This window comes from Mytilus galloprovincialis, chromosome 1, assembly GCF_965363235.1.
Source record: "Mytilus galloprovincialis chromosome 1, xbMytGall1.hap1.1, whole genome shotgun sequence".
Taxonomy (NCBI): Eukaryota; Metazoa; Mollusca; class Bivalvia; order Mytilida; family Mytilidae; genus Mytilus; species Mytilus galloprovincialis.
The window spans coordinates 126014128-126039476 of NC_134838.1; the positions used below are offsets into that span (position 1 = coordinate 126014128).

Here is a 25349-nt window from a genome sequence, read left to right on the forward strand (position 1 = left end):
ACGAATTTCTCCCAAAAGCACGTCCTAAGAGAAACATAACTGCAAAGAAGTTCGAATAATACCACGCAACAAATAATGTGGAAAAGCAAGTAAAGAATCACACTGCAGTGCGCATATCAAGCGTATAGAGCGTCAAATCTGCTCATACTCCTCGTCAATAAATCGGCGGCGCTCTCTCAAACCGTTATATTAAATTCAGAATTGGTACTGACAACGCATTCATACAGATACAGATACAGAGGATATCGCGGTCGTTGTTAATGTCGAAAATCGGGTCTCCCGCGCACCGTTTTGTTTACATGTGGTGGTGATTGTGAATAAACATGTATTTTCAGCCAAATAGTAATAATTTGAAAAATGTTTTAGTACTTCAATAATTTTATTTTGTTTTAACCAATCTATCTAAAACTCTAAATCAAAGATATGTATTGAGGACTCATTTTTGAAATTTCCATCATATTGAGTTTTTTTTAATACCGGAAGTGTGATTTAAAAATTTACATTAGTAAAAATTTAGTGGTTTTGAGGATAACTAGAAGCCAATAGTTTAATGACAAGCAAAAAGAAACCAACAAAAAACATTTTCTTTTCATTTTGAAAAAAGTTGAATATTAAAATAGAAAGTTGATATTTCTATGTCCGCCATTCTAAATTTTGCCGGAAGTAAGGTTTTTAAAGAGATATGTCTTATACATTGTATCCATGAGAGGCACAAAAGAAAGGTTCCTGCCGAGTGTAATGATAATAGCAATACATTAAAACACATTTCAATTACCCTCCCTAAAAAAAACTTATTCTAGTACTATATCCGCCATGTTGGATTTTACCGGAAGTAGGGTTTTTGAAGACATCTTATCTATATCATATATCCAAAAGTAGTACAAAACTAAGGTTGATACCAAATATTATGTTAGTAGCATGATAATAACACCTTTTCACTTAATAGCCTTCGATATAGGGCTGATTTAAGTATGATGTCCGCCATTTTGGATTTACCGGAAGTGAGACATTTATTTCAAATGCCTCCCTATCTAAAATGAAAGAGCAATAGTTGAGGAAGATCTATGCCAAATTTCATGCTTGTAGCAGGATGTGCACAATTCGTCTGAAATATGCTTGTAGCCGCCGGACTAATCTATTAACATTCAATGTTAATATTGGAAAAATGTCCGCTTGAATTTCTTGGAATTCTGATTTCAAAATTTGTGTATCTTTGCTGCATATCAAATGATTACTTTTGATTTTTTTTCGTGATTTTTCTAAAAAAGATTTAACATTAACGTGCTGATATTTAGAGTAAATATGTATAAAGTACGTCTAAATAAGTGACAAATCTACGACAGATACATTTATTGGATCACCAATGAAGATGGCTCAAAACACATATCATATTCATAATTACTCTGTTCCCGCATACAAATTCCTAAACAACACATTACATTAACCGATTTATCGACTTGGAAACTCAACGTTTTTCCCAACGACACTTACTAAAGAAGAAACCCTGGATGATTATAGGTCTGTTCTATGTTCCTTTATAATTTCGATCAAAGAGGAAGAACTGGATTTTCCTTCACTGTATACCTAAACTACATAAGTATCCTGACAAACAATGGTTGGGTCGGTCAAGAGCTCCACCAAAACTCTAAATAATTAACATGAATTTTATCAAAAATTAAAAACATTGTTTCAAAGAATTTTCAACGTAGTTACAAGTATCTTGTCTTAGAGAGGGATACATCCTACTTTGTAAAAAATCATTCTGATTCCTGAAACTAACATAATAAAGCTGCTTGAGTTCTTGATTGACAAAGTATTTGTTACATGAATGTTCACAATATATATACAGGAGTTTTCTCCCTACACAAAAACTGCGCCACAAAGTTATGTGCAGGAAAGATTAAAAATGACATTCCGTAAATTTATGGACACCATCACGAATTTGATGATGTATACGATCTGATTATTAAATAACTAAAGACATTGTTTCTGTTATTTGATTTTGCCATGTGATTATGGACTTTCCGAATTGATTTTCATCTAAGTTCAGTATTTTTGTGATTTTACTTTTTACCATGTCATAGATTGTGGTCTTACATCGATGTCGTCTGGTCTTTAAATTACCGCGCGTATCCTATTCCCGAATGTTTTCTGGAGTGTGAATTTGCATTGAAATAAGACGTGTCTCTGCATTTGTACGTCATGTATTAAGTTATGATGTTGTATTTGTAATTTTGATATTGGATATTGTTGTATGTCTTATCGTTTGTAGTTCTATTTTTCATTTTCTATTCGTATGTAAAAGTAAAGATAATTAATCACCTAGTTCATTTTTATGATTTATTTTAGTTTAAAGCATTTTTATTTACAGGATTTATTTGCTTTACGCAGTTTGATTTAAAAGGAAAACCGACGTAGTTAGATGATACAATTAATTCTATATAAATACTCCTGTTATTGTTATATAATACATAAAACACACCTTTGCACACTTAATCTCGATTAATATACAAACTTAAAAAATTTTGTGATACATTCTTGTGACGCACAGTTCGTAATTCTAGTATGCTGTATTTGGATACTGTCGTATATTTAAATTATTTATTAGTTATTATTCTGTGGTTAACATGTCGAAATGTACTATTATATTACTTATTTATGTATTTCTCTGTCCTAAGAGTTTTTGCATTATTTGTGATGTATTCCTGTTATGAAATATTGTTATTGTAGCAGTATTTTAAACATTGTCATGTGCGAGGTCTTGCTAGCCATAAAACCAGGTTGAACCCACATTGTTTCTCCTAAAAGAGCCTGGTATCAAGTCAGGAATATGGCAGTTGTTATAAAAAAAAATTCAATGTTTGTTGCATTGGCGTTTATTTTTGTTGCACTTCAGTGTTTCTGTTGTGCCTTTGTTTTCATCTTATAGTTGTTGTGTTTACCTTGGTTTAAGTTTTTAACCTAGATTGTTTTTTCATAATCGATGTATGACTTTTGAACAGTGGTATACTACTGTTGCTTTTAATTACGTTGGGAGACGTGTTTTTCAACAAGCAATCGGCATTCCAAAGGGAACAAAATATGTCCCTCTTCTTGCCGACTTGTTCCTTTATTCTTTTGATAGTTTCATCTGTTGCCTGCTCTATGGTCGGGTTGTTGTCGCTTTGACATATTCCCTATTTCCTTTCTCAATTTTATCAAAGGTACCAGGATTATAATTTAATACGCCAGACGCGCGTTTCGTCAACATAAGACTCATCATAAGACGCTCATATCAAAATATTTATAAAGCCAAACAAGTACAAAGTTGAAGAGTATTGAGGATCCAAAATTCCAAAAAGTTGTGCTAAATACGGCTAAGGTAATCTATGCCTGGGATGAGAAAATCCTTAGTTTTTCGAAAAATTAAAAAAAAGTTTTGTAAACAGGAAATTTATAAAAATGACCACATAATTGAGGCTGACTTCATATAGGAACTTCGTAGAACGCAAGAAAATACGTTTGCAGTATCCTTTATCTTTACTTTCCGCTAGTTTGATGATATTATCTCTTTAAATATTTCAAATTTGATGACTATGTTGAATGCATCTATTGCACTAATCTTGATATAAATAAAGGCAACAGTAATATACCGATGTTCAAAACTCATAAATCGATAGAAAAAAACAAATCCGGGTCATAAACCAAAACCGAGGGAAACGCATGAAATATAAGAGGAGAATGACAACACAACATTAAAATGTTACACAAAGAAACGAACTAAGCATTAGACAAAATCCGATGATAATAACAAATATAACAAATATAAAGGACACAATAGATACAGTTAAGTCAGACTCATATCATGAGTTACATCTAGAAATTGATGTCCACCAATACTGTTAAGGATAAGTGTAAAAGAGGGACGAAAGATACCAAAGGGACAGTTCAACTCATAAATCTAAAACAAACTGACAACGCCATGGCTAAAAATGAAACAGACAAACAAACAACAGCACACACGACACAACATAGAAAACTAAAGAATAAACAACACGAACCCCACCAAAAAACTAGGGGTGATCTCAGGGTAATGTAAGTATCATTATATACGTCGAAGATAAAAAAAAACCAAACACATAAAGTTATATTCTGGATAAAACATCATGTACGGTACCTTTTTCGGTTTTGAATGTTTTACATTTATTTCCCGCGCCTGATGGAGATATGAGGATTTATTCACCTAAGAAATATTACATTTGACAAGGACATCACTCGAGGTAAATAAGACTTTTTGAGAGTAAAGCAATATGTATATCTTCCTAATCCAAGGGAAATACTTGTTTATTCTGTGAACATAAGATAATAATTAAAAAAAAATATAACTTAACAAAACATACACAATGATAATCAGTACCGATTAAAGGTTAAATTATTTATTCATTTCTTTTCTTTTGTTTTTAGATCTGAAATAATTTTTAAAAACGAAATTACTATACTATCTGAAAAAAATTCGTTATCAAAATCAACATGCAGTGGATTAATACTGAAAATATACTGTTTTATCTATAATCAGGAAATAATTTAGCATTTAAAAAATTACCTTACGTTCTGCGATGCAGAATGAAACGTTTGAAAATATCCACACAGCAAGTCCAATTCCGATGGCGATTGCAAACATCATGCCCAAATTGTCTATGAATTTCTTCTCAATTATAATACTTAGAAAGTAAAATACAAACACCAAGGCCACTGATGCAAATCCCAATAATATTGCTGCACTACAGCTAAATTTCATTTCATTAAATACACGGTAATATCTCATCAAAGCATGAGAATTTACGAGATTTATAACATCAGCAAACTGTTCCTCACACTGAAATATAAGAAATGAATTAAAACATACAAAGAAAACGACAAGTCAAGTTAACTTGCTCTGGTTGGAACTCAAAATTTTATTTTTTATGCTGATATTTCTAAAGGGCCAAAACTGATTTGATTGTTTATAACAAAACTATTATTCTAACATATCTTTCTGCCGTAATCCAGCAGGACTTGCAAAGTTTTAGGTTTTTGGTTAACACACAGGTATCCCTTATCTAAAATTTAGTTTAGTCTTGTTTGGAGCTTTGAATTAGCCTAACATTTGCTAAATGTGCTATGTATATATGCCTTTTTGTGCTTCTTTGTTACATATTTGTTTGTTTTTACAGTGATTAAGATTATAACAAAATGGTTACTACTGTACCCATATTTTTGACATGTTTGTTTGTTTTGTTCACACATTGTTTTCAATGTAATGGAATTTTATGCGACTGTCATATAAATGAGAGGTTACGTTAGCTATAAAACCAGGGTTAAGCCACCATTTTGTCATAAGAAAATGCCTGCACCAAGTTAGGAATATGACAGTTGGTATCCATCCGTTTGATGTGTTTGAGCTTCTTATTTTGCCATTTGAGTATGGACTTTCCTTTTTTGAATTTTCCTTTGGGTAAAACCCTTATACTTATGTTTACACTTAGAAATAGACAATAATAGTGCATTGACTTGACTTATCAACAATATACGGATGAGGCTTAGAAACGGGGAAATGCGAGGCTGTCCCGAGCATTTTCCCCGTTTCGGGCCGAATCCTTATATCGTTGATATGTCAAGTCAATGCACTATTATTGTCTTTATACTGCAATCTAAAAAAACATTTTCAATTGTTGTTTATTGTGTTAATGTTATTTATTTGATTTAAGTATTGGGAAAAATCTCCCTTTAAAAAGGCCTCATATCACACAGACAGAGAAATATAAAACACGATGAAATGTACATCATTACCGCAATCAATGATGAACGAATTCGTTGCAGACTAAAATATCAACAATAAACATAAAACATAATGATTTACAGGTTGCAAACAAAAAAATATCAATAAGTGAAATATGTTTTCCCCAAAATTGCAAAAGAAACAAGTTTGAGTCGTTAAACGCATCGTTGTTTACATTGGAAACAAGAACAGGTTGAAGAGGTGGTATGAATAATTAAATATAATTTCGACAATTTCTATTTAAATATTCATGAGGAAAAGTGATATCAGGTCAGTGACCGTATATGGCATAGAAATATACAGTCAACGCATTTTGACTGCTCAAATAGAACGAGTGCAGTATAAAAGTACATACAATACTTCTGTAATTTAAAAAAAAGAAGTACAAACTAACTTGAATGTAAACATATACGGCAAATAATGAGGTAATCAATTAACCGATCACTATGTTCTAGCTATCCCCTAGAACTATACCGGTATAGTTTGTAATTTACAAGCCCCTAAAAATGACCACGGGATCCCATTGCATTTTGAACAGATCGTTGGAAAGCTGACCTGATGTAATGGTGTTTTTTTCTATAAAGAATTTGAATATATCAAACATATATCAGATATGAGCTAAGGATAAATGTTCATCTTCAAAATGTCGTGGACCCTTTAATCTTAACGTCGATCAAATTTATAACAGGCCAAAAGTCCAAAATCTGAATACACGGTTCAGCATTTAAAGGAACCCCATAAATTAATTTGTTGTTTGAATTAAAAAAAAGAGTATAATTTGGACAACTGTCGAACTGGGTCCAAAGTCAAAAATCTAAGTTCATGTAAAGATTTAATATATCGAAGAATTCCAAAATTTAACTTTTTGTTGAAATCAAACAAAGGTTTAATTTTGGACCGTAAAGTGGACCAATTTGAAAAACGGGGTCCAAACTATATACTTAGATTCGACATATCAGAGAACCCTAAATATTCATTTGTTTATGAAATAAAATAATTTTATTTTTTATTTTGGACCATTTAGACGTCGATGTGGACTTATCTTAAATGACCAAAAATCAAAATCTTGAATTAAACCCAATTGAAATTGGTCCAGTAGGATCTGTAATATATGAACAAAATATATTAAAATAAATCCCAAAGTGATGCATGTAATATGCGGAAGACTATAAATAAGAAAAGGTGTCTAGCTGATTTATGACATGTTGTTTTAAGTTTGGAATGTATTACTATTAATAAATTCAAAAGCTTATAATATATCAAATTTAATGTCCTTGCATACCTAGACGCAATACCTGTAATCGAAAAATATTGTTATGCGTTTACTTTTCTACATTGGCTAGATGTATAGGGGAGGGTTGAGATCCCATAAAAATGTTTAACCCGGCCGCATTTTTGCGCCTGACCCAAGTCAGGAGTCTCTGGCCTTTGTTAGTCTTGTATTATTTTTAAATTAGTTTCTTGTGTATAATTTGGAGTTAAGTATGGCGTTCATTATCACTGAACTAATATATATATTTGTTTAGGGGCCAGCTGAAGGACGCCTCCGGGTGCTGGAATTTCTCGCGGCATTGAAAACCTATTGGTGGCCTTCTTCTGTTGTACATTCTATGGTCGGGTTGTTGTCTCTTTGACATACTCCCCATTCCATTCTCAATTTTATAATGTATCAGATATTTGTTTCAATAAGTAGAGAAAGTGGAATAATTTTTTCACTCAAAGATATATTCTTTCGATCTCCAGGAGATTCAAATACTTTCAAATCAATAGTTTTCTTTGATTTTTGTGCTATTTTAACATTTCTTGAGCGGTGTAAGGAAACTATTTCTCTTCACTAGTGAAATATCTGTTCTCTTCAAATTATTAGTCTGAATTTAATATGACGACAAAATTTCTTATCCCCGGCTTAGTATATATCTAGGATTTTGATTGGTTAACGCACGTCGTTACAAAACCCATAGCCCGTGGGTGTTGCTAACCCATATCCCCGGACGTTGCTAACCACAATCCCGGGGAACTTTACGCAAGTTTTCCTTCGTTCTATGATTGCTCCTTGTGAAATATTGAATTCTGTAGATTATCCATGATGTTTTTCATTAACGATTTTGTCCTATTATGCCAATCATTTACACTCATTTCATTAAATGCATCACTTGACTGCCAGATTTTCCAGGAATTGGTCTACTGACATAGCTATGCAAATGACCCACGTTGACGTCACACCATATATGACGTAACTCTCACAACATTGAGCGCCAAATTTGACTCAATCCAGTTTCTCTGTCTCCGTGTTGAAAACGTCTTTCATTTGACTACCTGTAGGATTCTACACCCCGTAAAAAATATGTAAAATTTCCAAATTTCAATAAAACTTTTTTAGATAATGAAAAATACGTTGTTTTCACGCTACACTTTGTACCCGAATTTCCATAAAACTCGCCCAATTCGGACTAAGACCGGGGATAAATTCGTTATCTACGTTTATATCCGTAGATACGGATATTTTAACACCCTTCTGTACCCTGTACACCCTTCGGCTACGCCATTTGTTTATACAATTAGAAGAATTCAATGTTTAATTGTTTCTATCTGTTCCTGTTAACAATTGGTTTGCATCTTCTGCCATGTCATATATATTTACTTTTATCATAGACATATATTCCCGTTTGAATGGTTTTAAACTACTTATTTTTTGGGGGGCCATTTAAAGATTGCTGTGCGGTGTTATCCAAGGCAACGTGTTAAAGACCGTAATCTTGACCAATACTGGTTTACATTTACAAATTGTGACTCGTATGGAGATTTGTCCAATTAGCACTCATACCACATCTAATCATATCTATATAGTACAGTTATATGTTTCTGTTTTTATCATACAATCATGTATCCAGAACTTACATCATTATCCTGTATGGATTTCAGTATTTCACTTTCTTTTTTTGTAATCATGCCAAATGCATACACATATCCATATAAACAAAACGGTTTTAATTTCACAGCTTCTTTTGTGAGCAGGCGTGCTCCATTTTGTTCTTCTAAAGAGTACTCTAGAAAATAGCAATATATGAATGATTGAATAAATAGTTTATTGGAGTGCAACATGCATATATACAATATAATGTACATTGAGTATTAACATAATGATTCAGCCAGCCAAATAGGCTTATGGTGCACTATTATGATTTAACTTTAAAAATAACAGATATAACAAAAGCATGTCAAACTTATTACGTAGACATGCGCATTGTCTTTACTTTGATACTACCAAAATACGGATTAAACAGTTATAGATATTCAAGTCTTATATTGGAACATTCTAAAATAAAGTATTATGTTACAAGTTAGCTATTAACATTAGATTGCCTATCAAATGTTTTATTAAAACACAAACCCTTTTATATTTAGCTAGACTATATAATAATAATATTAATCCATTGATAAAGGAAGCTTTTTCTCTAGCACAGTCTCTAGATTGGACAGGAACTTACTCATGGTATACATATGCAAAAAATATTGTTAAAGAGACTAATGTTGACCTTAATATTCTTTCTACTTGTAAGGACATAAAAGATGTAAATAAAATAAAAAACGATATAAAGTTAAAAATGAAAAATAGATATGAAGATTTAATTCAAAATAAATTTCAAAACATTGATGATAAAAATAAATTTTTTCTTCATAAAAAAATTAAAAAAGATTACAAACTAGAATCTTATCTTAATACATCTAATTTTCAGATAAGGAGATTAATCACTAAATTTAGAATAAGTGATCACTCTCTTTTGATTGAAAAGGGGAGATATTTTAAAATCCCAAGAGAGGAACGACTGTGTCATAAATGTAAAATACTAGAGGATGAGAAACATTTTTTACTCTATTGTGAGTATAATAAAACTCTAAGAAATGATTTTTTTCATCACATATGTACTGAAAATAATAACTTTAATAATTTAAATGAAGAAGAAAAAATTCAATATTCACTAAATCCATCATCGCCTTTACAAACAAATAAGTTAAGATCCTTCTTGAAAAAGTCATTAGAACTGAGGGCAGGGGACTCTTAACAACTTGTTTGTTGTTAAAAAAAATTTGAAGCTGTTATTATTGTATATGTTTAATATGTATGTTTATTGTGTTTATTGTGTTAATATATGTTGGTCACAAACTGTAAAGTTTATATGACAATAAAATATTTGATTTGATTTGATTTGATTAAAGAGTACTATCAGACCTTTTCAACAACTCTCGACACCGACTTATTACACCTACAGTTCACATGTAAAAAGGAGGTATCGTCTCAAAGACAAAAACGTCTGACTATTACTACGTATATAAATTCGATGTGACGGTTATACATGTATATAGCTACCGAAAATATATAATAAAGGGGGGGAATGTATATCTGTATTTACACGACATTTCACGTTAAATTGATTTACAAATTACTGCATTCATTCCGCATCCTAATCAGCTTCCTCTTCAACTTAATGATTATGCCGCATGTCAATAACGACAACTGTGTATCTGCAAAAGTTTTCTGAAAATTTATGAGAATTTATGACACATAATTACTGGACAGTCTATAGGTTGCAGTTCTGTAAATATTGATAATTCAATTTCCCATAGGAACTCTTTATACGGCTAAAACTGTACCACTTTTACTATGAAGTTTTGAAAAAAAATCTTATCCTAGTATTGAAAGTTCATATGCACCACAATTTTTTTCAAAGGTCAAAATATAGGGCTGTGCGGCATATTTTCAACGTTTATATGCCCTGAACTTCTCAGAGTTTAAACTAGCACTAATTTTCTTAACTACCCGTTCCTCGAATGAAAGGTTACCACAGATTTCAATGTAAACAATATGCACATGTTTATTTACTGGTAACATTCCCTAGTTATGTCTCTGTGAGATGGAACACAGAGAGCATAACTGGGAACCAGTATGTAAACAAAATTAATTTTCTATGAATATTCAAGATCTCCCCAAAAGAGGCGTGTTTTGAGAAACAGCTGAACAAGTTCCGAACGGACATTGTATAGCAGCACGAAAATTTTGCACAAATCACAGATGGAAAATGGATTACGTCCCTTGGTATGTTAAGGCTGTCCAAGAGCGAGCTCCGTAAAAGTTGAAAATTATATTTAAAAGTTAACAATAATGTCGCAAACAATTGAACAGTTGTGTAAAGAACTCAATCAAGAGCAGATTCAGCAGTTAATTCAAAGTTTAGTTTGTATGAAATCGACAGAAATTGAAGGTCAAGTTGAAACTCACGATGTAAACAATGTGAACAAAGCAAATATGGCGTCTTATTCTAATGCGCTCACGGGAAAAAATAGTCAAACAGATGATAACAATGATAAAAACTACAGTTACAATGACTACAATAGTCAAGACCAAACAAATTCACCAAATAATTCTCAATCTAGCGATCGAGTGAAACCCTTCAGAAGAAGATGTTCACGGCAAAGCCAAACCTGCCCGATCTTTATGGCTCACGAACGTCGAAATTTATAAGGCCATTTCTCTCAAAGTCCATGCTGGGTGTATAAAAGGTATCCAAAGAATCAGAAGCATGTGGAGAATATATATGGATAATGAGGAAGACAGACTGTCATTGTTGATTCAAGGTTTAAATCTGCGTGGCAGGCAGATTTCCTTGCATCCGCAAAATCCCCGTAATCCCTCTAATCTCCAACCAGATACCATACGAATAAAAGTTAAAAATGTTCCCTTGTCAGCGGACGACGAGCAAATACACAGAGCTCTTACACTAGCAGGATGCAACATCCAGGATCTCTCTAGAGAAAGACTGAGAGTAGATGGTAAAGTCACAAACTGTCAAACTGGGGACAGATTAGTAATCAGTAAATTATTAGATAACCCCATACCAAGAGACCTAACAATTGGTAAATATTATGCTAAAATATTTCATCCTGGGCAACCAGAATTTAGCCATTTCAATAACAACCCAAATTCAACAAGTTTAGATGAGAAAATATGCCATAAATGTCTGATAAAAGGGCATATTATGCAACATTGCCCTAATGACTGGGTGTGCAAGTCTTGTAATGAAAGTGGTCATAGAATGATGGAATGTACAAAAGGCTTCTCTGAGAATGAGATTGTAGTACAAGAAAATGAAGTAAATGATGAACACACACATAGCAAAGTACCATCAACACAGGTACCTATACCTAGTGATGTTAGTGATAAAGCTGTCAAAACAAAAAACACCAGTAAATCAGACAAAGATGGACAAACTATGAAAAGCACAACAAAAACTGTAAAAATTGCTGATAGTGATGTTCAACATGTTCAAGAAAAAACAGCTAAATCTCAACAATCCATTGACAAATTTGTCAAAACACCTTCAGGGCAGACTAGGCCAGATCCAAAAGCAAGAACACCACCAACACCACCAGAAAGACTTCATGACAAAAACAGTCACAACAGAATGCAAAAGAAACAAAACACAGGGAAAACCTAATACGAATATTTTCTGATGTATAATAAATGACAACAATCATGTCAATGTATATAATTTTATCTTATCCAAAATATAAAAAAAATAAAAATATGAAAAACAATAAGCTCAAACTGAATGAGTTAACATATGTACAACATTTTTCAAAATCGACATACGTGTATTCACGATTCTTGAAACAATGTATTTTTTTGCTGTATGTTATATTATGTGCTAGTTGTGGAAATGAAGTAATACAAAGTGTAGTAACAAATAGTTGTTTGATGATATTAATATATGAAGATAGAAAAAGTGTGAACTCAATGTATAAACAGCTGGTTTATGTTTACATGTTATGTAGGTTTTTCCCTGTACTATTTATAGAAACGAAAAGTCTAATTCAAACATTTAAAGTTCACAATAATATAGCCAAACCGGTATTTATTCCAAACAGTGAACTCGTTAAGACAGACATACTATATATAGTTTTTAAAAATACTTTTCTGTGTTCAATATTGATAATAAAAGGTATAAATAATTCCTTACCTGATGTGCAAAAACATCCATTCAACAATTTTAATTTCCATGATTTCCGTGCAAATGTTTACACACATATTTATATCAGTTTCACAGATTCAGTGTGTATAAATGAAATTTGTATATCCAATCAAACAATTTATATTACAAGAGAACATTATGAATATCTTTGTTGGAGAAATATAGAATACAATTACACCAAAAGCGTTCAGAATAATAATCCATGGATATCAAATGAAAACAGCATGTATCATGTGTATGTACAGTTAAGAAAAAATAAGTATGCAATCCCGCAATGTGATGTTTATAATTATCGTTATTTATTTACAATATGTGTGTATACCAAATTATATAATATGTGTATGGAGAAAATACAAGATTTATTCAATGTTGTGGATAGAACTGTAAACTTTTTAATATGTTATTTGATAACACAGTTAAATTGTGCAGCCTTAATGTAAATGGCATGCACGCAAGAGAGAAACGTAACAGGGTTTTGACATGGTTAAAATCTCAAAAAATATCAATAGCTTTAATACAAGAAACTCATATAGACTTAGATATTGAAAATGAAATAAAAAATCAAACTAACTTTGATGTTTTTTGCAGTAATGGTACATCTGCAAGCAGGGGGGTCTCGATATTTATAAACAATTTATTGAAGTATGAGATTATAAATCAATTTACAGATAAAGATGGAAGGATTGTTTTATTAAATATCCAAATAAATGACACAATTTTTTCAATAGTTTGTTTATATGGACCAAACAACACAACTGCAAGAAAGTCATTTTTTAAAAAGGTAGATCTCTTTGTGAAAGAAAATGGTATTGGAATCCCAATAATTGGGGGAGACTTTAATGAAACATTAAAAAATATTGATAGAATAAGTGCAAGTAACAATCATAAAAACAATAAACCAGTATCAAGCTTGAAATCGTTGTTAAAAGATAACAATCTTATTGATATTTGGCGAGTTATGAATGAAAATATACAACAGTTTACTTGGAGGAGAAAAGATAAATCTCAGGCGAGTAGAATAGATCTAATACTGATTGATAGCAATTTAAGACCTCAGATAGATACATGTAAAATTAAACCGGCAACAATTCAGTATACTGATCATCTGAGCGTTTGTTTAACATTTAAAACGGGGGCGTCAGAAAAAGGACGTGGGTTCTGGAAACTAAATAACTCTGTCTTAGAAAATAAAGATTATCAAAGCTTAATTAACAATTTGATAACTAACTGTTTAAATCAATACCAAAATAGAGATACAGACTGTCGTATTTTTTGGGATATATTAAAACTTGAAATTAAAGAAGCTACTGTAAAATATTGTAAATCAAAAGCTAAAGCCAAGAGAGAAGTCACACACACGTTAGAAAAAGAATTACAGGAAAAGATGGTTGAGAGAGACCAATTAGATTTATTAAACTCTAATTTGGATGATCGTATTAAAAATTTGGAATCAGAACTGAATAAGATTTATGATGAGAAAGCCATTGGTGCACAAATCAGAGCCAGAGAAAAATGGATTGAATTAGGAGAAAAAAATAATGCATATTTTTTGGGACTTGAAAAGCAAAGGCAAATTAAAAAATCGATAAATAAGTTATTAGATGAAAAAAACAATGTCTTAAAAGATCAAAGTAAGATTTTACTTGAGATTAAAAACTACTATGAAAAATTATTTTCATCACAAAATCCTAATGATACATTATCCCAAGAATACATTAAAAATACAAAATTAGAATATAAATTAAATGATGAAGAAAAACTATTGTGTGATGGTTCAGTAACGCTTGAGGAATGTTCTGAAGCGATAAACAATATGAAATTAAACAAGTCTCCTGGACTTGACGGTCTAACCGTAGAATTTTACAAAACGTTTTGGGAGAAGCTTAAATATCTACTTGTTAAAGTTTATAATAAGGGTCATGAAGATAGTTTATTGACTTACTCTCAGCGTTCTAGTGTTTTGTCGTTAATATTCAAAAAGGGGGACCCATTAAAATTAGAAAATTATAGACCAATTTCATTATTAAACGTCGATCTTAAAATATTGTCCCATGTTCTAGCTCAACGACTACAAAAAGTTTTACCAAAACTCATAAACACTGATCAGTCTGGATACATAAAAAATAGATTTATTGGGTTTAATTTAAGGCAAATACAGGACATTATAGATTATGCAGATATATATAATATAGAAGGGGCTATTGTTTTTGTCGATTTTAAAAAAGCATTTGACACGCTTGAATGGAAATTTATGTTAGACACTTTAGATCACTTTGGATTCAATGAATCATTCAAAAATTGGGTTAAAACTTTGTATACTGATATTCAAACATGTATAATTAATAATGGGTGGATTTCAGAAATGTTTAAGAATTCAAGAGGGATTAGACAGGGGTGTCCTTTATCTGCTTTACTTTTTGTCATATCCGTTGAAATATTGGCACTAAGACTTCGAAATAACGAAGATATAAAAGGATTTCAGATAAAATTTGATAGAAAAACACATTGTATTAAAATAAGCCAATTAGCTGATGACACAACTTTATTTTTTAATGATAAAAATGATATCGAACTAGCATTGAATGAAATTGAAATCTTCGGATCTTATTCCGGATTAATTATAAATAAAAATAAAACAGAAGGGATATGGATAGGAAAACTCAAAAATAGTAAAGACAAAATAGCAAATATTAACTGGACAGATAAACCTGTAAAAGCTTTAGGGATTTATTTTGGACATAATAATGAAGAATGTGAGAAATTAAATTTTGAAACTAAAATAGATAAAATGGATAAACTATTTATTCTTTGGAAAAAGAGAAATCTGACTATTTTAGGTAAAATCTTAATAATTAAATCATTAATTATTCCACTCTTTACCTTTTTAGCTAGCTCATGCGTATGTCCAGAAAAATATAAAAAAGAAATAAAAAGAAAATGTTTCAAATTTATCTGGAATGACAAACCAGATAAAGTTAAAAGAAATACGATGATAGGTAGTTATGAAATCGGGGGTTTAAATATGATTGACATTGAAAGTCACTTTGAATCACTAAAAGCATCATGGATAGGTAGAATCTTACATACAGATATGGCCAGATGGCAACTTATACCTTTAAATTATTTACAATGCTCAGGAAAAAATTGCCTAGCAGTTTATTTGAATATGGATTATAATAAAGTTGATCAATATCTACCTAATATTCCAATATTTTATAAAAATGTGTTAAAAAGCTGGATGAAATTAGGAGGAGGACAGACAGATATACCAAAAACCTTTTACGAAATCAGAAAACAAATTATTTGGGGGAATAAATACATTAAATTTAATAACAAATGTCTTTTTTTCAAAAATTGGATAAAAGGTAATTTAATTTATATAAATGATATTTTAAATGAAGTTGGCGAAATTTCACAAGATGTAATTTTGCAAAAAATTGAAAATAAATCCAACTGGATAGCTGAGTTAACATCCCTAAAAAAAGCAATTCCAAAAGATTGGCTACAATGTCTTAGATCAGAGAATTCAACAAGAAGTATAGTCAATGTAAAAAGACAATGTTTGTCAATAAATGGTAAATATATTGACATTTCTTTTTTGACAAATAAGTTATTATATAACAGATTAGTAAAGAAAAAAATTGTGAAACCTATTGGTATAAATGTATGGTTAAATGTATTACCATTACAGACAGAATTTCATTTGAAACCATTGTACAACTTTATTTTTTACTATTTAGAAGAAAATAAATTAAAGATGTATCGATGGAAACTTTTACAAAGCATTTTACCAACCAAAAAGTTATTATTTAGATGGAAGGTAACAAACAATGATTTATGTAATAAATGCTTTACTGAAGAAGATTATCAACATTACTTTATGTCATGTTCTTTTTTGCACGATTTTTGGAGAAAAATTCATAATTTATTGCAAAAAGTAAATATAGAAAAAGATGTCACATTGAAAGATATTGTTTTTGGCTATAAAATATCTGATAAATATTACTTTGGCTTTAACTTTCTTATAACTATTATTGGGTTTTCAATTTATAAATCCTACTATGGATCTGATCAGAAAATGAAAAGACTTGATGTTTTTTGTCTATTCATTAGAGAATTTACAAAACGAATGTATTATTCAAAGAAGTTAAAAGAAGATAATTTTTTAGTTAATGTTAAGAAACATTTATTAGATTGATGTTTTATTTATTAATATATAATAGAATTGAAATTTATATGTATTCTTCACAAGGTGCTTGGACTTGTTGAAGACAATGTAACAAGCAACTGATGGAAATAAAGGAATTTTAAAAATAAAAAATAAAAAAAAAAAAAAAAACAAATCACAGATCCAAATACGGAGAGTTTCTAAGTCTTTATTTGCACTTGTTTCCTCACAATTTAATTTTACAGGTCACTATACCTTGTTTAGATAATTATTTCAGGCATTTTTGTATATTGCACGGTAATTTGAACTAATTTATTTTGCTGGCCTTGCTGGACGGCCATCAAAATTTTCAGCGCCATTTTTGAATTTTGATAAATAAATTTTATTTTTTCATACAGTAAGTCAAAGAATTTCCGTGACTTATAAATAATTAGAATAAATAAATTCATACTTTTTGATAATCAATTCGATAAATTAAATAAACTTTTCTATTCCACTAGTTGAGTTAAAAATTTTGACCATAAAGACTTTTGTTTAGACCCTTCTCTTTTTATTTTCTAAATAATTTTTTTATTGCATAGTTAAATAGTTAAATAATTTTTTTAAACACACTGTACTTGTGATTCAACTAATATAGTGTTGGACTGATAGAAAACCTAGTATTCTGTTCCTCAAAAGATTGATACATGTCTGAGAATAAAATTATAAAGTCAAGCAGATACTTCAGAGTAAATAAGAGAGATATTCAGGATAAAACAGCCCAAAGCCAACCCATTATTATATCTGATGGTAAAGAAAACTACATAAAGAGAGCTATAAAAACTGAAGATTTCTTAAACATAAAATTCATCACAAAAAAAAGGACAAAAAGTACAGCAAGCTATTGATTGGGGCGAAAAAGAATTACCATCAATCTGTCATCAACACAAAAACATCACATTTTATATTTGGCTAGGAACTTGTAATTTAACCGAACTTAACAGAACTACCAGATACATCTCTCTTGTGAACCAAAAACGACTAAAACGTCAGATATATAAGAAGAAAATTCATCGAACTTAAGGAACTCATCACCAAAATAAAACCAAAATCAAAAATCACCTTCTTAGAAATACCGCCATACTCTATTCAGCGTTGGAACAGATCTCAAGGCCACGAAAACCCGGACATTTTTAGTGAAGACGACCAAACAATTCAAAACCAGTTATACCTTTTAAATACCTTCATCCAAGAAATAAATCAATCAAATTTGATCTACACATTCGAAAAACATCTAAAAGAAAAGGCGGTACTGACGAATACTACAACTTTAATCTATACAGAACTGACGGCGTACATCCAAATGTATTACTAGCAAAGCTCTGGATGAGAAGAATAGCAACCAAAATTCTCCATCAATGTTATAGATAGATAAAATTGAGAATGGAAATGGGGAATGTGCCTAAGAGACAACAACCCGACCATAGAAAAAAAAAAAAAAAAAAAACAACAGCAGAAGGTCACCAACAGGTCTCCAATGTAGCGAGGAATTCCCGCACCCGGAGGCGTCCTTCAGCTGGCCCCTAAACAAATATATACTAGTTCAGTGATAATGAACCCCATACTAATTTCCAAATTGTACACAAGAAACTAAAATTAAAATAATACAAGACTAACAAAGGCCAGAGGCTCCTGACTTTGGACAGGCGCAAAAAATGCGGCGGGGTTAAACATGTTTGTGAGATCTCAACCCTCCCCCTATACCTCTAGCCAATGTAGAAAAGTAAACGCATAACAATACGCACATTAAAATTCAGTTCAAGAGAGAGTCTGATGTCAGAAGATGTAACCAAAGAAAATAAACAAAATGACAATAATACATAAATAACAACAGACTACTAGCAGTTAACTGACATGCCAGCTCCAAACTTCAATTAAACTGACTGAAAGATTATGATTTCATAATATGAACATCAGGCACAATCCTTCCCGTTAGGGGTTTAGTATCATACCATCATAACATATATGAGAAGAACATAACCCGTGTCATGCCAACAACTGGTTAGTAGAATAGAATAATATACATATATAAACTTTATACCAACCATATTTATCCATTCCATATACAATTACATACAATTACATTCATATAAAGAAATACTAGCAGCTTTTATATTACACCAGTCTATATTGTATAACCTGCAAATATAGAGTTATATATCTACATACTCATTAAACCCTGATATCGGAAGATATAAAAGTTAACTGGAAAATTCTAATCTAAGCTAGCTTTCAGTGGGGACGCCCCGCTGATTGCACATTAACCTACATATAACTTCCTTGCTAAAAGAAGGCAACAATATCTAAAGGGAAAAATGAGTATCCAGACTAGAACATCAGCAAGAACCAAGAGCAAACCTTAGCCCTATACACCAGCTAAATATGAAAACGTTAGTATCAATAAAACCAGGGCCTTGGACAAAAAACCAGAAGCATGTAATAGAGCAATGGACATAAAAATTTAGCAGAAACATCAAAACTAAATCCTAGAGCTATCAGCAGCTGCTTATGAAGTTTTAAAGGGAGAAATAGACATATACTTTGAACAACACTCTACATACAAGCTCTTGTCCAAATACAAGCATGATAATCAAGGGCTATGCATCAGAACCTCACATTTGGTCAGAAATAGAAGTAATAACAGACAACTCTATCGTATCAATTTATTCCATACTACATCAAAGGTAGAGGTTAATGGACAAGGTATGGAACTCTTCCTGACCCACATTGAAGATATAAAAGAAAGAATGAAACCAAGAGGGAACTATCAGATTTACAACAAACAGATCGAGGAACAGATAAACATAATCAAGAGAAATGAAGCTGATATAGAAATAAGAGGAAAACAGAATGAATCACTTACAACAAATAATCAACCTAAAATCAGCCACATAAATAGAATACTAGTATCCAAAGGGGCAGATAACTCAATTATAGATACAGAAGAAACAATACCAAAAGTAATTCTAGAAGAACAAGGCTCGCTAGAGGATTATAGCGAAATAGAACATATAGTTAAAAATATGACAGACAATACATCTAAACACAGTCCAACTAGAATACAGATCACGAAGGAAGAAACAGGAAATTTTTACACAGAAGTACTAGACATGCTAGAAATGATCAAAACGGCTGCATACAAACAGCATAACCAAATGGTACAGAACAGCAGAAATGAACAAATAGAAAATGCAGATGAACCAAAAAACATCAAGGAAAAACCGAAAGGGCAATATAAGTGCAAAAATATAAATGAAACTATTCAACAGCTTGAAGATCAATTAGCACAATGCAGAGCAAGACTAGTCATAATGGAAGTTACCAATAAAGACTATAAAATACAATCAATCTACTTAGGATGCAATCAGAAGAAAGCACTATTGACAAAAGTAACTTAAAAACCTACTAGCCAAACTGTGGCTGTAGCAACAATTCGCAGGAACAGACTATCAACAAAGTCGATATGATGCTGAACAACTTCAGACTAGAAATGGAAAATAGAGACATAAGAATAAAACATCAAATGGAGATGAATAAATTAAGAAACAAACTTCAAATAATGGAATTACAGAAAGAAGTAAGAATGTGGCAAAGACCAGCAAGTCATGAATATTATCTTTATAATCAGAATATGGTCAATACTAGGAACTCAAACCAACACCAAATGAGTGACCAGCATACTGGTGTACAGCTTATAAATCGGCAATCCAGGATTCCTAACCAAGACAATCAACTATTCATGAAACATATGGCACCTCCACACTATAGCCAAATACCAACAGAGCAGAGCAGAATAAATCATGGCCATATCCAAGCGCCAATGTATCACAATAGCAAAATACAGGCTATACCTGTAAATAGCCAAAGTAGCCAACATTACCCTGGCTATAGAAGTATGCATATACCAACTGGCAGTATCAACACTAACATGATACAAACTGCACATTTATACAGACAGCAATATAGGATGACTCCACAACCTAAACCACAAAATATAAATTACCACCAAGGATAAAGTCAACAACAGAAAGGAACAAAGTCAAAGAAACGTCAATAAAAGATTTTAAGACCAAAGAACAAGCATTCCAGTAATAGCTAAACAAAGTCATGCAGAAGAAATTGAAAGACAAAAACAATTGCAACAGCTAATAAATACGGCTGATAATATTAACCTAATAGACAAAGAACCAACAGAAGAAGCTAGACCGACCATCAATCTGACAAATTCAGCTGTCGCAAAAAAATGATGAAGTCAAAGCACATACAGAAGTAAGCCATCAAGTAGATGTCACGCCCAGAACTGGTCTTATAACAACTGCTTCTAGTGGGGACGCCATCAGAAGTTCCCCTCTCAAAGGGGGGGCCAATGTTGGTGGTCCTAAGCATCTAAAGGGACTAGTTCAGGATGACAATCTAGAAGCAAAAGAAGATTGGAATAGAAAGAAACCAAATCATTTTTTAGGCAGCGGCCAATCAAGCAAGATAAAAGGCAGGATATCATTATAGGTACACTCAATGTACAAAATGTAAAATCAAACGCCCTCTATATCAAAAACTTGTTAAGGGATGTAAATGTGTTATGCATTCAAGAACACTGGCTTTTCAATGCGGAAAAGAAAATCATAGCTGAAATTACTGAAAATAGCGGATACATAGCTAAAAGTGTTGATGATAATGACCCTGATTTCAACGTATCAATGAAAAGGGGATATGGTGGAGTAGCCATAATCTGGAAAAATGAAATTAATGAAAATATAAAGGAACTGATAGACGGTGGAAACAGAATACAAGCCATACATATTCAACAAGGAGACAAACCAATATGTCTTATAAATGTATATATGCCATCAGATAGCAAAAATGCAGACATCGAATACAAAGACACATTGGCTCAAATTGATGAAATGATAGAGAAATATTAAGACACACACGAAATTATAGTATGCAAAGACATGAACGGGTCACTTGATAGAAGCTCGACACCTCGTGAAAAAATCCTAAAGACGTTCTGCAAGGAAAAATGTATAGGAAATACTGAGAAATGCCCAGTAAAAGAAACATTTTATCACCAGAACGGTAAATCGAAAGGACAAATTGATTACTTCCTCTTCAAAAGTAACGCAGAAATCATTAACAAAATCAGACAAATTGATATCTTCGATACTGACCCAGAGAATGTACCTGTTATCTTGACACTGAATAGTCAACTGAAAAAAGTCAGGGAAAAAGCAAAAACTATCATAGCGAAACCTAAATGGACTGACTGCGACCATCAAACTTATAAAGAAGTCATCAATAAAGATGTACCAAAACTCATGCAAAAATCAAAAGGAATCATTGAGCAAGATATAAGAAATCTAGAAAAATTGCTACATAAAGCCGGAGAAGCGGCAATCCCAAAGTATAGAAGAAAAATCAAAATCAAATCAAAGGGAAAGGCGATATGGAATGAACAAATAGATAAGGCATTAAAGCAATCAAAAAATGCATATAAAGTATGGAGGCAACATGGAGCACCTCAAGAAAGAAGTAATGAGCTCAAAATCAAAATGACAGCTGCAAAGAGAATACTTCGAAAAGCACAAAGACAAGCCTATGCCTCGCAGTGAGAATCAACAGCAGGAAAAATTATGAAAGCTTAAATGCAGATACAAAACTTTTTTACAAGCTTATCAACATGCAAAGAAAAACACCACTTACTAACACCAAGATACTGAAACTAAATAAAAAGACTGCCGAAAATGGACCAAGCATAATGAACATCTGGCAAGAACATTTCCAACAACTAGCTACACCAACATTAGAGGAAAATTTTGACACTGAAAAGCTATAACTAGTAGAAATACAAAACAAAATAATAGAATTTATAGAAAGGGAAAAAGGTCAAGGCATATATCCTGTTAATGTAAAGGAAGTAAATAAAGCTATAGAAAAACTTAAAGCAGGAAAAGCACCCGATGAAGATGGAATTTCGGCAGAACACTACAAACATGGGATGGAAGAGATAACTCCCTTTATAGTACATTTGCTAAATTTAATTTTAACATATTTGGATGTACCAATCTTCCTAAAGACAGGGATTCTAACACCAATCTCAAAGAAAGAAAAAGACAAAACATTACAATCTAGCTATAGAGGAATAACTGTAACTAAAACCGTTGCAAAAATATTACAAAGTATATTGAAGGATAGAGTTGACTCTGTATTTAACAACATACAAAACTCCCTGCGAAGAGGCTTGACAGAAGGAGTATCATCACTATGTGCAGCATTCCTCACATCAGAAGCAATCGAAGAAAGTAAGAAATTAAAAATATTGCTGATCTTAATAATTCTTGATGCAGAAAAGGCATTTGACAAGCTAAACCATGAAATCCTACCATTATGGAATAAAAGGAAAACTCTGGATATTACTGAGAAACTTGTATAAAGGAATGATCATTAAGGTTAAATGGGAAGGTCAATGTACAGAAGATATAATGGTGCTACAAGGAATTCAACAAGGTGAAAAACTATCTACAACGCTATACAAATGCTACAACAACGTCATAATGGATAGCATATTAAAAAGTGGACTTGGAGCATGTATTGGTGATATACAAGTCCCTGTACCAACATGTGCCGATGACATTGCTGTCCTGGCAAATAGTACTGCAGATGCACAAGGAATATTAGACATAGTAGAACACCATACAAGCAGAGATCTAGTCAAAATCAATCCAACTAAATCTGAAGCTGTTCTATACAATGCAAAAGGCTCAAACATATCAACATTGCAATTTGAAGATAATGACATCAATACAACCAATGAAACCAAACATCTAGGTATAAAAAGAAACGAAAAAAAAAATTGCAAATATCTCAGAAAGAATACGAACCGGTAGGGCAACAATATACAGCCTTCTTGGAGCTGGGTTACATGTCAGAAGGGGATTCTCATCCATGGTCGCATACAAGCTATGGAGAACATATGCAGTACCAAGAAGCATATACGGACTTGAGGTGATGAATTTACTTGCAAAAGAAAAGGATATGCTATAACTGGCAGAGAGAAAAATCCTCCGACAAATTCAAGGGCTTCCAAATAATACATGGAATGTTGGAGAAGACGTTACTAAGTTGAAAAACTTGTGTCTAATCCATTTGTCTCTTTTTGGAACAATAAAATATGTTTAAACTAAATAATACAGCAAATATGGCTGTCTATACTCTGGTAGAAGCAGAACCTATTGCCATCACATTAGACAAAAATGTGCTTACTTTCTTCATGAATATTGTTCAAAATTCAGGAACCATAGAATGTGAAATTCTGCGCCGACAAATAGTATTTTCAGATCAAAGAGGAAAAGACTTTATCAACAAAGTAGAAAAAACTCTATCAAAATACAATTTGAAATCAAGTAGCTACTACATAGAAAATCCACTGAATAAAATCGAATGGGAAAGACTAGTAGGAATAAAGATCAAGGAATACTGGAAAAATGAATGTCATAATGAAAAAATGGAAAACACATCACTTAAATACATAGAGATACAGAACAATCCATTTAATGAAGCTCACAATATATGGAAAAGTGTAAAAAAAACAATGGTAAAGATGTAAAGGCAGGAGAAATAAAAGCAAGAATAAGTACTCAAACGTACATATTCCAAGCCAAAAGAGCTAAGTTTGATCCGAAAGTTAACCCGATGTGTACAATCTGTGAACAGGGAAATGAAGATCTAGAACATTTTATTCTACACTGCAAAGAACTAGAGCAAATCAGATCTAAATACTGCTAAAAAATCGAACAGACAATGGATGAAATTGATACCTCAACATACAAGAAGATCATACAACAAGGGAATTTACTTCAGCTCATAATGGACTGTACTAGCAAGGACATAAACTGTTACTCAACTGTGTATGAAAACATTGAAACTCTGGCTAGAAATATGTGTTATGAGATGCACTTGCTGCCCAAAAAAAGGATTAAAAAAAATTGATCACAAGTACAGTATAAGTAAACTTTTTAAAATAAAATAGTTCCTTACTAATAGTATATCATCTTACTATTTTATGACTTATACGTATTTAAAAATAAATCTCCTCTTTTTAAAAATTGTAAGATATCAGTTATAATTTAAAGAATAATGACAAGATCTCCATATAGTAAATTAAATTATGAAGAAAATTTATGTATACATTATAGCTTAAATTTTTTCCAAACACCAACCATTTTACATAAATCTTATAAAATAACATTTTCATTATAGATCCTGATGTATGTTTAGCACTCTTAACTAATAATTATAAGTAAGTTTAATTTGAGACCAT

At 31.7% G+C, this 25349-nt stretch overlaps 1 protein-coding gene across 1 annotated transcript in view; it reads right to left on the reverse strand.

Moving 5' to 3' along the window:
• LOC143057888 (uncharacterized) overlaps positions 1-25349 on the reverse strand; it is a 56127-nt gene that overhangs the window by 13829 nt on the left and 16949 nt on the right. The window contains exons 4-5 of the mRNA XM_076231348.1: positions 8696-8844; positions 4583-4855 (exon numbers count right to left, since the gene is read on the reverse strand). Coding sequence (XP_076087463.1) covers positions 4583-4855; positions 8696-8844 — 422 coding nt within the window. The remainder of the gene's footprint in view (positions 1-4582; positions 4856-8695; positions 8845-25349) is intronic.